The 15390-nt window shown below is 36.9% G+C and overlaps 1 protein-coding gene across 4 annotated transcripts in view; it reads left to right on the plus strand.

Moving 5' to 3' along the window:
• Nucleotides 1-15390, plus strand: part of St7 (suppression of tumorigenicity 7) — a 262405-nt gene that overhangs the window by 134745 nt on the left and 112270 nt on the right. For 3 of the 4 annotated variants that reach the window (XM_076861670.2, XM_076861677.2, XM_076861683.2), the window contains one exon: nucleotides 11393-11475. In XM_076861670.2, the coding sequence (XP_076717785.1) occupies nucleotides 11393-11475 (83 nt within the window). Of the gene's footprint in view, nucleotides 1-8393; nucleotides 8425-11392; nucleotides 11476-15390 lie in introns of those variants that run through there. The other variant, XM_076861691.2, reaches the window with a different exon arrangement.

Consider the following 15390-nt stretch of genomic DNA (forward strand, 5'->3'; position numbering starts at 1 on the left):
ATGAGGGATGACAATGTGTGAAAAACATTTGAGATAATAAAAATAGAGATTAAGGAGGGAACAATGCCATCCATTAGGATTGGTAGCATTTGTATTAGGGATTAATAGAGTTATCTAGAATTTAGATTCATCTTTTTAAAGATATTTTTAGAAAATGGCTTATTAGCTTTCAGAACTGTCAGTGCTCTAGTTTCCATTGATGGTCACCATTAGACACTATATAAAGCTAGGGGCAATTGTGATTTACCACCAATAGTTCACTGCTAGCCTTGAAACTGGGGAGATAATTTTAGGTGCTCTTTGGACTAGTAACTTGTCTTCTGGTACAAATACAAGGCCAAATATAGTTACTAGAATTGAAAATCATGGGGCCAAGGGCTTATTTTGGACACCAGGCAGTTTGAGCCGCTGATCACAAGTTCAAGCCGCTTGTGTGGTGGTTTCTCCTGTGGCATCTTATCTCTGTGGGCTGCACACTCTCACCCAGGGGGAGATGGCTTTAATGTGGCTTCCAGTAGGCCTCCTTTGTGGGACAGTGTTCTCCTCGAAGAGAAATTAGTCTTTGAACTTTTGGAGAAGGTAATGAAGAGAAAAACCAGACTTAGAATCACATCTGAATTTTACTATCCTATGGCCTGCAGTTGCTTCTCTGGACTAGAATATCTTCTTTTGAGGCAAAATCTTCAGCTGTTAGCAGAAGGTTTCAAAACAAAGCAAGTAAACTAATAGAAAATACAAAAATCAGAACAGACACTTTGGAAAAAAAGTTATTTTTGTTTTGTCATGTAATCCCAGCTGTTAAAACAGGAATATATGAATGTGTAATAGTCAGATTAAAAAATTAAGTCAATTAAAGTGCTTCACTATGTTTTAGTTTTTCTTAAAGGCATGTATAAGAAAAATTTCAGAGATAGTTGACATGTTTCTAGTGGTTAAACATGTATCTTTAAAAAAGTTTGGCATGAGAATGAACCACTCTTACATTTCTTTGTCCTTGTTTCAGTGGTGTGAAGGTTTGAGTTTTATTCATAATTCATTTACCAACTCATTTGATGCATTTCTTTTAACTTAAGACACACTTTATGATTAACTCTCTTCTTTCCTGCAGACTTCCTGTAGAAATAACCTATGCAGTTAGTTCGTTTGCCACTACTCACTGTCTAATCTCTGGCAGTTTGACCATGGCCACATTTTACCAACGTTCTCCAGACTCTTGATCTCATATGGTCAAGAGCCACATCCTGTTGAATTTACCCCTGAAAAGTCTGATATGCCCAACTCCCCACTCTGGGAACTCCTTTTGAAATAATTCCTAAAGTGCCCATTTTATAAACTACTCTATTACTACCAGACACATCTGTCTTAGTTACGGTTCTGTTCACAAATGGAGAGTAGCTCCTCATTGTCTGCTACATTAAGTCCACTTTTCTTTGCCTGGCATTTGAGCTAGTGTTCTCTTCCACTGAGTCTCATCCACCCTGTTCTCTAACTTGATATATTTGTGTATGCTGTATTATTTACCTGGAGGCCATGCCTTCTCTTTTCTCCTTCCAATCTCAAGTTCAAAGACTATTTTTATTTCAGAGCTTAGAAGGAAGAATATTCCATGCATAAGCCTTCTCTGATTCACCTAGATGGAAGTAATATTTGCTTCCTCTACATTTTATCTGTACCTATCTGTGATGTGTCATATTCTTGCCTTGTTATTTGTGTGGGCATCTTACTTACTCTCTCAAACAGAATATAGATCTCATTACCATTTTGTATCCTACCCCCAGGGTCTAGTTAATTATCTTATACTTTTTTTAAAGAGAGAGAGAGAGAGAGAGAGAGAGAGAGAGAGAGAGAGAGAGAATTTTAATATTTATATTCTTTAGTTTTTCGGCGGACACAACATCTTTGTTTGTATGTGGTGCTGAGGATTGAACCTGGGCCACACGCATGCCAGGCGAGTGCGCTGCCGCTTGAGTCACATCCCCACCTCTATCTTAAACTTTTTTTTTTCTTTTGTTTTTTTGGTGGTGGAGATAGAACCTAGGTACTCTACATTGCTAGGCAGACTCTCAGTGGAGCCAAAACCACAGCCCTTGTCTTTTAATTTTTATAAGCTAAGTAGATTTTGGATAATTTAATGAAATAGCTAATATTAATAAATGTAGAACTTTTATTGCTGAGCAAGTTGACATACTCCTATAACCTCAGTGACTTAGGAGACTGAGGTGGGAGGATCACAATTCAAGGCCAATCTTAGCAACTTAGTGAGACCATATCTCAAAATAAAAAGGATTGGGGATATAGCTCAGTGATAAAGAGACCCTGGGTTGAGTCACCAGTACCGTTCTGACCCCAAAAAGAATATATATAGAGAGATGTTTATGAATATAGATGGTTATTTAATTATTTACATTATTGTTATTATCCTTACTTAGCCATTTCCATGCAAAATGCTTCCAGTATTTTGAACTCTTAGGTAGTTATCTCTGTTCTGGCACATTAAGCAATGAATTTCTGCATTCAGCTTTGCAGCAGTCATCTTCATAAATCTAACCAAGAAAGTCTCTATAATGCTATTCTGTGTAACTTCCAGTAAAGGAGGAAAAAATGATAACCTAGTGATCAAATTCCTCTCAAGTCTATGGGAAACTCCCAGCACATTTTGCACCACTGATGCCATGCCGTGTCTCTTGGATACTCCAGCTGAGAGTGTTCTTTTATATGCTTTCTATATCCATTCTAGAAGCACACATATTGTAACTTACTCCAGTGACATCTAGCTTTTCAAGAACTAGGCAATCTGTCATTTCAACTCTATAAAATACCAAGCACAAAGTTAGAACAACAACAACAACGAAGGCCAACATGTGCAGCATGTGCAGATACACGTCAGACTCAGCACTAGGAGCACTTCATTTTTATTATTCACCGATGCTCTTATTTTACATAGTTCCACTGCATATTTTTTTGTTTTGGAAACTGCTTGGTGTCCATCTGAAAGGAACATTCCTTGATGGACTTCTGTCTCCCACCCTGCCCCTGGCTGTTAAGTGGAATACTGACTCTATCTTTCCAGAGCAACACTCATAAGTGCCTGTTAATTTGTCTTCATTTCTGTATCTCCCACAAAACCCAGAGCTCCTTGAGGACAAGGATTAGGTATTATACACCTTTATATCACCAGTATTTTACAGTGTCTGACATATAAATATCTTTTGATGACCAGAGCCCTTGAAAGTGCAGCAGGTTTTAAATAACATAGTAAGGAGAGAAAGCAGTTGAAAGTGGAAATGCAACAAAAAATAATAGCTAATACTTGATTAGCAACTCAGATAACAAAAAGTAGTGTGAAAAGACTCAAAAAGCACATCTGTCTGGGATCACTTAGTTCTGGAGGGAAATAGCCTAGAGTACGTTAACAGTTTCGGAAAACATAGTTGCTTGCTAGCACACTACCAAGTTTGTATTCATTTAGATGACTTAAGAGTTATTAATTAAGGAGGGTGCAGTGACGCATGCCTGTAATCCCAGCACCTCTGGAGACTGAGGCAGAAGGATCTCAAGTTTCAGGCTAATCTCGCTAATTTAGCAAGCTCCTGTCTCAAAATATACATTAAAAAGGGCTATGGATGAAGCTCAGTGGTAAAGTACTCCTGGGTTTAATCCCCAATACTATGGGGGTGGTAGGAGGGGTTAGAGTTACCAATTAAAGATGTAAACATGTTCAAGATATTCTGTTTAAGGTTGCAATCACTTATGTAATGCATTTAAAAAAGATATTCTTATAAAATTGCTTTAAAAAGAAATGTATCTTTGGTGTTTAATAGGATAAATTCTTAACTATCCCAAATGACTAATTTCCAAGGGTTCTGCATAGCCAAGGTCTTGCTGTATGAAGATAACATGAAGTATTTAAAGAATGTTCTCAGCTCCATTCCTCCTTCTCTATTTATGGATAAGCAGTAGTAGTGAGTCTACCTAATATGCATTTCACACTGCACCTTGGGGATAAACACACACACACACACACACACACACACACACACACACACATCAAAAGAAAGGTCTCTATCATCAGAAATTTTTAGTTTTGCCAGGTTTATATTTCCATATGAAGTTTATATCAGAGGTCAAGGGAGTGGTTGCTATGATTTGCTCACCTAGAACTCTGTCCCTGTGCAGTCATCAAAAACTGAGTACTTCTTTGGTGCGGGTTCTGTGCTGGGCATTGAAGAATTGGTGTGACTGCTTGTAGACTAGAAGTGCCCAGTGCCCAGAGTACATTATCCTGGCAAGATTTCTCTCTCTCATTCTGCAGCATAATTATGGGAAGGTTTTCCCTCCATAGAGACAGATTTTTGGAGTTTTTTTTCTCTCATGTTCAATAGTTTATGAGAAACAAAAATTTCATAAAATTGTCTTCAACCCTAAATTAAAACATAAATGATTGAAAGTATGAGGCACAGACAGGCCTTGTTCCTATCCTTAACCAGGATAGAGTTCCTCATTATCAGCTTACTTGTAAATAAAAGGGAATAGGTAATCTGATATGTTTCAGGTGTCCTTGAGGACTGTTAAGGCTTGTGTCCACCAATCTTTGGGCAGTTCTTCATGATGACAGGGAAGGACTGCAGATGCCTGCCTCCAGTAAAACATAGGCGACATGAAGCTCGAACATTGTATTGTTCACACCCGTATAGTTTGCACCAAGTACAGTTTCTCAGTTCACAGTTGAGGAAAGAAAGAAAGGATGTCTCAGCTCCATTCCTCAGCAGAGCGAGATGCCCAATAAAGCAGAAACAGGATACTTGTAAAATTGCCAAGGTAACATCAAGGGTAGAGGGAAGAGTAGAGAATGATTTATGAGGGTTTCATGCCACAGGAATGGGTCTAAAAATAGGCTTTCTTTCTTTTTTTTTTCTTCTTTCCCTTATAAAGATAAATGCCACAGGACTTATCAAGGGAATTGTGATGCATAACAGCTCAAGACCTTATCAGCCCAAGGAGACCAGGGCGAAAGCTAGGAAAGAAAAGTAAAAGCAACAAATGAGCAAAAGTGCTCCTGGTGTGCTTTTAATCCTTATTGAGCTGCTGTTTTCTACCCAGATGCATGTTTTAAAAACATGCAAATAGTGTCTGTTGTATTCTGCTGCCTTTCCTATCCTCTACTATCCCCCCTCCCCTCCACTCCCTTTCCCTCCCCTCCCATCTTCTCTCTCTACCCCATCTACTGTAATTCATTTTTCCCCCTTGTTTTTTTTCCCCTTTCCCCTCACTTCCTCTTATATGTAATTTTGTATAACAACACAACAGACACTAGTATGGCAATATGTAAAAAAGTGGATGTGTAACCGATGTGATTCTGTAATCTGTATACAGGGTAAAAATGGGAGTTCATAATCCACTTGAATCAAAGGTATGAAATATGATATGTCAAGAACTATGTAATGTTTTGAACAACTAATAATAAAAATTAAAAAAAAACTCCAGAAATAAACAATTCATAAGTCTTAAAAAATAAAACAATAATATTAAAATCTCAAAAAAACATGCAAATATTATATTGTTAAAATATGCATAGAGGCAAGCTCATTTACTGGGGCATAATGAATACATTTTATTTCTATATTTAAAAAAGGAGTTTCTCTTAACTCTGTTTTAACAATAGCAAATTTTTAAGGAGAATTACATATCAGTATGTGGAATAACATGCCCTGGCAGAGCTAGAAGTTATTATTGTTGTTGTTGTTATTATTATTACTGTGTGTGAATAGTTGAGAAAGAAACTCTTGGCACACATCAAATCGGCTTTTCTTAGCACCCTTTTTGCACATATTGTAGTTGGTCAGCATTATCAAATTTCCATGTCGATTTTCATTTTTCATGAATTATTGTGCTGGTAACTGCATCCATTTTACACTGCTGTGTAACAACCGCAAATGTAGCATCTTGAAACAATACACATTTACCATCTCACAGTTTCTGTGGGTGAGGAGACTAGCACAGATAAACTGTTTTTGTTTTGTTTTGTTTTGTTTTTTGCTCTGGGTCTCATAAGATTATGATCAAGGTATTACCTAAGCTGTGATTTGAGTCTGCAAATTCAGCTAGGGGAGAATCTATTTCCAGGCTCACTAAGGCTGTTGGCAGAACTCACTGCTGTGAAATTAAGGACTTTAGGTTCTTACTGGCTGTTGTTTAGGCTGCAGTTCATTGTTACATGGGTTTCTCCACATGGCTACTTAATTCAGCCAGTAGGGTGAATTTCTACTATATCTGTTACCAAGACGGAACCTTGCATAGCTGGTTGTTGGAAGCAAGTCCTATGTCCCAACCATACTCAAGGAGAAGGAGTTAAGTAAAGGTATGAATACCAGGAGGGTAGGGATCACTAGGGACACCTTAGGATTTGTCTGTCACAGGGATGTTTTGAGGAAGAGGATGAATTCTTTAATTTGAAAGCTGGGCAGTTTGGAAATTTGCTCAAAATTAGTGTGCATAAACTACATCACTAAACTTCCATTTTTCATTCTTTTGTCCTCTGGTACATTAAAAAGGGCAGAAGTGAATTTGAAACATTACTTAGTGGAATCTAATGGAAAAGAGAGGTTAGCAAGGTTGAAAGAACAGTGAAATCAAAGAAGAGGGTATTTACTCTTTCCCCCCATGAAGAAAGGCAAAGAATATATTAAATTATGTCCATAATCCACTTGAAGATCTGTGGAAACAGTTTGTAACTAGGTTTCTACTCTACGTGCTTTATATAGTCAAGGGACTATGTTCATACTATCTGTAACTAACTCAGAAATGTTACTTTGCATGGAATGAATCATCCATTTTTCTTAGTCTGTCTTAATGTTCCAGTTTTGAGGCTTGGAAGGTATTTACCTTCAGTTTTCATCACATGGAATTAAAATCAGCATGCTTGGGTTATGGATTAAGCTTTAATGTGGCGATGTCAGAATTCACAAAGGACTTAAACTAAGAAGGAGGATTGCATATGGTTCCAAGGTGGCTTATGGCTGAATTGATTGTTCCTACAATGTGTAGTAAGGCAACCAACAATCAGAGATTTAAAATCATATGGTAAACTTGAGTGACAATCATTTCTTTACTTTTTAAAATGACTGCCTTCAAATTCATCCTGAGGAAGGTTATTAGCCCTACAAGCAAATAGAATCTAGTTAGTGTTTTTTTTTTTTTTTTCCTTTCTTCTTCTTCAGTGCTTAGGATTGAACTCAGAAACTCATGCATGCTAGGGAAGCATTCTATCATTGAGCTACATCCACAGCCCTGGAATACCTTTAAAAGGTCATTCTATTAACTGCTGTTTCATTTGTTTAGTAGGTCATCCATGTTTAGCATCAGGACAATCACAGTCCAGGTATTAATTTACTTTTTGGGCCATGGTCTGAGAAACAGTGCTTGGCACCTAAAAGATGCCCAGTAAATGCTAGTGTGATAGCTACTAGTATTACTGTATTATTTACACATTCAGCTCGGTTTCTTCAACTTTCTGCAACTACGGTAACATAAGATGCTGAAATAAAAAAGAAGAATGAAATACACATAAACCAGAAAGGTGGCTGATTTCTCAGAGATATGGCTTCCCAGGGCTATTCCATGTGATTCCTGAGTAAGCGTCTTTCTATTCGAATTCCCCTGTATTCAAATTCTGCTTATTGGAGTGATTGATCACTTCCCACAGTGCCCTGGTTGTATTATCTTTCTACCTGTTCTCCTCTCCATTCCACAGAAGTCAGTTAATGTTTGATCCATGTGCCCACTCCAACTCGCTTCTTTCTTCCAAGAGTCATAGTCAATTCTTTCACATTTACTCATTGATTAAATGAGAACACTGTGCCCAGGTAGAGTTTAGCATCTTTAGACTCTATGAGATGTAGTCCCTGAGGCTGCTTTTGAATAACGGACATAATATTTTGTTAGGAGGGCTATCTGGGTCAAATAAAAAGCCTTATGATTTAACCATTTTTATTTCTGTACTGAAATAGGGCATTAGGAAAGTTTTGTGAATTTATTCTTCAAAAAGCTAGAATAGCGTTCCCCTATTCATTTTTTGATTTATTTTACTTAGCCCCAAGAGGTGTGGAGGAGACTTTGATGTGTCTGTATAGTTCAGGAATTTGTTTTCTCAAAGTTTTCTGGTTTGGGTTTTAGGTACTTTATAGGGTTTTCAGATACTTACAAAGACAATTGCTAGTGACCCTGATGCCCCGAGGCGAGCTGTGCCTGGTTTAGAACAGTCCATCCTGCAAGGGCAGTCCATCCTGCAGTTTGCTGTCCTACTGATTCCATGGAGGGATCTTTAACTGGATTCTCCCCCTCTTCAGGGTGGCTTTCTGCCTTTCCATTCTGATGTTTCACCTACGAATGACAACATCCACGTGGACTGACCTTTAAAGGTCAGAGGTAAATATTAGTAAAGCATTAAAAATGCTTATCTTCCAGCAACCTTGGTTTAGAGCTTCCTCCTTTCTACTGTTTTCCTTTTGTTCTTTGGTTGTGGTGCCATGAACATGAACTTGGGGGTAGGCTGGCATGCATCAAAGTCTTTGTTCAGCCTCCAATTACAAAATAAGGTGAATAATAATATTGACCTCATGGAGTTGAGGTGAGAATTAAATTCTCTAGTATGTGGAAGAGCTTGTCATAAATTTTACATATATAGATAAATGGATTGCAATAACAAGTACTGAGTTTTGATATTTGTGTTCAGAATTGCCAAATGCTATGTCTTAGCCAAAATAGCCAGGAAGACTATAACATTAAGAAGTTACTAAACGGGCACCTCCCACTCTTAGATGTTTCTATTATTGCTTTTCTTATCCTCTGTTGGTGTCTCTATTTTTCATGCATGCTATTCTTTCTTTCAGCTCCAACCAACTTTATGTAAGTAGATTTAACAGAGCAGTACATTTTAATTATTAATTACTTCTGCTCTATAGCCTTTAAGAAAAACAAAATAATGAAATATGTATTCTTGTCCCTTTAAAAACTCAAATAATGTACATTTTAAAAATTTTTATCAATTAATTCTTGAATTTTTGCCTCCAATCGATCAGTGATTTTCAGAAGGAAATCTATTCTTTCCATTTCTTTATACCTTTGTTACTAAAAAGTTAGCAGCAGTGCTACCAAAACAAATCTTTTTTTCTTTTAGAAAAGGGTTTAATTGAATTCTATGCTCAGTTTCCCGAAACCTACTAAAAAGTATCTAGTATAGATATGAATGTTCATAATTACAGAATAACAAATTATATAGTTTTAGTGACTTCATAAAAATACTGAAGAATGTGAAGCCATTCATCGTGTGAAGAGTGGAATTTAGAAAATTTTAGGTACCTCAAATTCAGACTGGCAGTTATAAACTCTAGGACTTCTTTCGTTTTGATTTTTCTTTTTTCCTTTTTACAACCCTACTTCCTTCCCTAATCCTAACCCTAACCCTAACTAATTTATGCATGGGAAATGACAGTTTGGGGGGTTTTTAGTAGCCAAGCAAAACCTCCTCAACTGTACCTACCTCTTCTTGTTCTAGTTCTGGGCTGATCACTTCTTTCATGCCTTTCTCCAACTCCCCAGAGTCCCTTCAGTTCAAGACCTGAGCCTTGACTGAGGACGTTGTGTTTGTCCAGTGTTTTTTGATTGCAAATGACAGACCATGATCAAATTCCTTCATTTAAGAGAGGGTGCAGGTAGAGGAGAGCTTATTGAGAGAATGACGGAGTAGCAAGAACAAAATGGAATCAGTATGCCCTTTCATATCCATCTTCACAAGGGGGCTACTGCTCACAAGCTCTTTCCCTCCATAACACTTGCATCTGCTTAGAAAGTCCACACTCTGTCCTTAGCACCTGTGCACTTATATCCCTTCATCTGCTCAAATTGTATTCTTGTACCCCTTTCTAACCCTTCTGCTTGTTTACCTCCTGCTTATTATAGTAATTATTAATTACTTCTGTCCTTAGCACCTGTGCACTTATGTCCCTTCATCTGCTCAATGTATTCTTGTACCCCTTTCTAACCCTTCTGCTTGTTTATCTCCTGCTTATTATAAGACTTAGTTTAGATGTCCCATTATCACGGACATCTTCCTGACCACTCCTCACCGCATGTACATGGGGTGCATTTCTTTTATGTGTTTTTATAATATCCTGTGCACAAGGCCTGTCTGAGCACTTATAAAACTTTATAGCAGTTACTTCTTTACTTGTGTGTTTTCCAACTGCGTTGTGGACTTCTAGATGGTGGGACCTATTTATGGTTCAGTCTTTCATTTTTTAAATCCATGTTCTCATTCATAACCAGAGAAAAGGATTTGTTGAATGAATGAATGTAGGATCTTCATTCATTTTGGTGTTATTACTTTGCTTTCTGGGCTGAACTTGGGGCAGTCCTACTTCTAAGGATGTTCATTGTGAAATCAGATTAGATGTGATTCTTTCCACAAAAAAAGCAGTAAACAAATATGAATATCGTTGTAAAAAAACATTATATCTGTTATTGTTTTGGAAATAATCTGTTTTGCACAGTATCTAAAAATGACAATGAATTAAAATATATTTATAAAATATACAGTTAATAAGTAACCTGATTAACTCTGTAGTTGCTGTGAACAGAGTCTTGGAAGGAAGATAATTTTTTAAAAAGTATTTTTTGTTATTAATGGATCTTTATTTATATACAGTGCTGAGAATTGAACCTAGTGCCTCACACATGTTAGGCATGCACTCTCCCACTGAGCTACAAACCCAGCTGGAAGGTCATTTTTAATGGTTTTGTTTCATCTCTCTCTATTTTTTTTTAATTGAGCTTGATCATTTTCTTAAGTAGTCTAACAACCTTTTAAGTAAGTTGGAAAAACTTAGTGATATTTGCAAACTTTTTCAATTTGCCATTCCTGCATAGGGATAATCATAATACTGCAGTCTTTAATCACTATTTAGCATTTTAATATAGTTGTTTCTGTTTGTTCTGAGGTTGAAATAATGCTTGTTGTCTTGCCAAGGGCCCTGATTTTCAGGTCCCACACACACAAAAAGGAGCACCTTCCCCTTTTGACTGACAGTTTCAGTAACCAACTTTGATTAAACCCTTTAGGGGTTGTGAATCCATGGAAAGCATCCACAATAGTTTGGGGAGATAGAAATTAAAAAGCTGCTCTTTTTTCTTACATAAAGCTTTTTTTCCAGCCATATGTATAATTCAACACTGGGTTTTCTGACCCATGCCATTTTAATGGGATTTTGGTATAGTTCTAAGAATTCTTGTAGTTAGAAACAAATGATTTCACCGGAAAGAAAAAAGAAGGAATTTGTTTTACTTACATATTCACATATTCCTTTTCTCTCTCTCTCTCTCTCTTTTTTTCTTTCAGTGAGCATGTTTTTGAACACATTAACACCGAAGTTCTACGTGGCCCTGACTGGTACTTCTTCACTAATATCAGGGCTTATTTTGGTAAGTGGTGCAATCCTTCCCACTGAAAAATATACTGATTACTAAAATATGGTAGTATGTGTACAAGAAAAAAAAAATGGAAGAATATACAATAGCAGTTTGCAGTTATCATCTTGCATACTTGTAAATGCTCAGTGGGTGGTTATAGGATTTTTACTACCCATGTTACATACTTTTGAGATATTTGAGATATGGTATTTATGCAATCATATGTTAATTTTGTTGAAAAGTTAAAACAAATGTAAATAAAATGGAAAATCAAGGAAGACACAAATCTATGTCAAACTCTAATGTTTAAAGATATTATAAAATTAATGCTACTCAGTTCAATTAAAATTTTTTCCATCACCCTCATGAAAATGGATTATTGAACATAATCAACATCAGTAGAAATATAGCTCATAGCTCAGTTTCTTTAAATGCATTTAAATAAATTGTGTCAATTCTAAGCTTTTTTTTTTTTTGCCTTTCTCTTGTTTGTTTTTCTCTCTCTATCAAAATTTACATTTCTTTCTTTATTGCCTCCTTTTAAGAAATCTCCAAAAGACAAAAAGTAATATAATATTATGCATATCCTTTTGTTCCAATAGATGCGGGTGTGCAAAATTATGTCTAATAGTTCATTTCAGTAACCTCAAATGTATATACATCTAAACTTGGTGGAACTTCTCTAACATAATTGCTATCTAAGGAGAATGAAGTTTTATATGGAATTTTTTTCTTACACATAACCTTTATTGATTATCATAGAAACTGGCACAAGAAAAATACTACAGAGTTGATGTTGAGAAAAATGGACAAAAAAGAGGAAAACAAAAGTTTTCAAGCAGAAGGGTACAAAGATGTGGAGCAAAGAGCACAAATGGACCTAGAATAATGTGAGATTTCAGAAACTTGAGCTTATGAAGAACCAGAGAAAAAAGTTGGAGACAGGGATACAGGGAGGAAAGCTCCAAGCAAATGGAAGATGGAAGGAAAGGTGTATAGGAACATCTATTTGTGATGACAGCATATTAAGGCTCTCCTTGCTGTGTTCATCACATGCACCGCTGAACTCGGACATGAGATGTTTAGAGTTGATGTTATTGAGCCAGGAATGTGAAGAATATCAGCAAGAATCATTCAGTATAGATACATAAGTGAAAATACAAATAGAAAGCTCAGCACTGGCTGCAAAAACCAACCCAAGGTGAGGGGAGGTACCATAAAGCTTGAGACCCACCTGCTTCAGCTTCCTGATAGCTGGGATTACATGTGTGTGTCACCATATCTGGTTCCACTAGTCTTCTTAAGTAGACTGAGCAGAATTCAGACTTAGAAAATGTTTTCACATGCTTGGCAAATTCTTAGTAAGTATCTTATGAAAATAAGGCAATCTTTTAGCATATCTAATTTTAGGGGGATGGGAGAGGTATTACAAGCTCTCATCGAGTAATCATATTTTTAAAAACATTTTAATATTTTTTCCTAAAACATCTTAAAATATTTTTTTTTATTAAACAAATAGAAAACAAAGTGACCTTTTTTTTTTTTTTTTTGGATACAATTGTATACTGAAACCACTAACTCTTTCTGATGTGGTGAGGTAGGCTTTAGTTTGTGCTTCTTCTTCTTGGGATATTTAAGACCCTTGCCTTTTTGGGCTGACCTAAAGCACTTTCCAGGTGAACTCATTTACTCTTCCCAACACTACAGTGAGGTAAGTGCTAGCGTGTTTCCATTTTATTTACAAGTTAGTTGAATGGTTAGAATAGGCAAGTTGGTACCTGCCTTAAGTCACACTAGCAACCTGTGCTTTTATCACTGTCACTACTGGCTTTCTGGTTGTTTCCACTGTTTTTCTAGCCTCCTGCACAAATGCAGGCCCAGCTTTTATTCTAGCAATATCATGGTTTGGTTTCATAGGCTGTAAATTAATTGTCACAATGTGGTATATTTTCTTTCACTCTGGTGCATCAGGCCTAGTGGTCATTTTTTTCCTTCTGACCCAGGGATGACAAAGTCCCCTCAGCAATAAAGAGATTTTGGATTTCCCTCAATGGTGTCTGTGGCCACCCTAGCATACCTAGCTGGCGAGGCATTCTCCAGCATGAGGTGCAGTTTGCTGAAACTGGACCATCACTATCAGGATGTCTTAGGTACATTGACTTGGGGCGTTTTCTGGAAGCAGAGGATACTCCTGACTGATGGGAAACTTTGAGTAGAGGAAAATTTCTCTTGTAGGAAGATTTCTAAAGGTCTTTCTCAAAACTGCTGGGCTGTACTGAAAGCACAGTAATTGCAGTGTGTGGCAATAGCTCTTGATAACCTTCAGCTCCTACTTTAGAGATTCTTTTTTTTTTTTTTTTTTTTTTTTTAGGGTGTAGTGACCTGTATTTTATTGAATATTTTATTAGTTGCCAAATATATTTTTTTTTAAAGAGAGAGGTGAGAGAGACAGAATTTTTAATATTTATTTTTTAGTTTTTGGCAGACACAACATCTTTTATATGTGGTGTTGAGGATCGAACCCGGGCCGCATGCATGGCAGGCGAGTGCGCTACCGCTTGAGCCACATCCCCAGCCCGTTGACACTAGCCTTTGACTCAGCTTTACTAGCCCCTGAAATGAACCCAGGGTGAGTTTTCTATGCAGCCACTATTCTTTTCTACTGGAGAGGCAGCACCAGGTAAATGATCAGGTGCTTTGCAAAATAGCTATATGCATAGACTGCTTAGCACTTTGTTTCCTGACCCTGGGGAAACAATTACCTAACTACTCTCCCCTGAGCAATGTGAGAGCCTACTGTAAGTGGCTACCCCTCAGGGGAAATTCCTTGTTTAGGGACCTCAGGATTCCTATGCTGGAGGCAGAACTATCATACCATCTGATGTCTTAGGAGAAGAGAGGTAAACACCTGACATTTTATCCGTGTAGCAGAAGTTAACTAACTGAACAAATATACATAAAAATGAAATTCATTTGGCAAATGCTGCTCTCTTTTACACTAACAAATTTAAATGTAAGTGTATATTTTACTAGATATCACTGGTTGCTCTCATTTCACAAGCCAAATGCAGCAGTGAGTTTCATAAGCCACCTCTCTAATGCTTCTCTTTTGGTTCCTGTGACCATCCAGGCAGCTGTCTCCCTTGCAGACTTTAAGCTGCCTGCTTGGCACAATCTTTCCTGTCCCCAACCAGCTCCAGCCACAGGAACCGCACCTGTTCTCACACGCCAACCTGCCAATTTAATCTTGTTTCTGCTAGCAAGAACATGTCGCTTGTTTGAAAAAAGCCTCTTCAGGCTATACTTATTTTAGTGGAGAACATTTCTGGGTTTTCTTTTTGCTTTTGACAGTGGTAAGGTGGATAGGTAGGGAAAATGGTCCTCTTAATTTTTTTTTTTAAAGTCAGTAAAATGGAGAAATCGCTTTATATTGAATTGACATTTATACATGGATCCCTTTATCCCTATAAACTTGTACATAGGAGCATGCCTATATACAAGTTAATAAAGGAGATTTGCATGTATACATTAAATACAGAGAGGTATTAAAAAAGTCATGCAGGACATAATTTTTAAAAGTCAGAATCAAGAACAAAAAGGAAAGAAAATGAGAATAGCAAATAAAATAGTAAGTTCATGCATTTGATGTAAAATAAGACTGTATTTAAGAGGGTGGCAAAAGAGATAAAGACAGTTGGGTAGGAATCAATTGTAGCAAAAGGTCCATGTGTTGAGTTCCCACTCTATGCCAGGTATTGTGTTAAGTGGTTTGCATATATTATTTTGCTTAGTTATCATTGAAGGGAGGGAGGAAGGAAGGAAGGAAATATCTTTCTTTGAAAGATATTCAAAGACATGGGACTTTGACAAAGTCACTGGGCATGAAGAATAAATTTCAGAATTTGAAAAGAAATTTAATGTTTACAG

The sequence above is a fragment of the Callospermophilus lateralis genome, chromosome 1, assembly GCF_048772815.1.
Source record: "Callospermophilus lateralis isolate mCalLat2 chromosome 1, mCalLat2.hap1, whole genome shotgun sequence".
Classification (NCBI taxonomy): Eukaryota; Metazoa; Chordata; class Mammalia; order Rodentia; family Sciuridae; genus Callospermophilus; species Callospermophilus lateralis.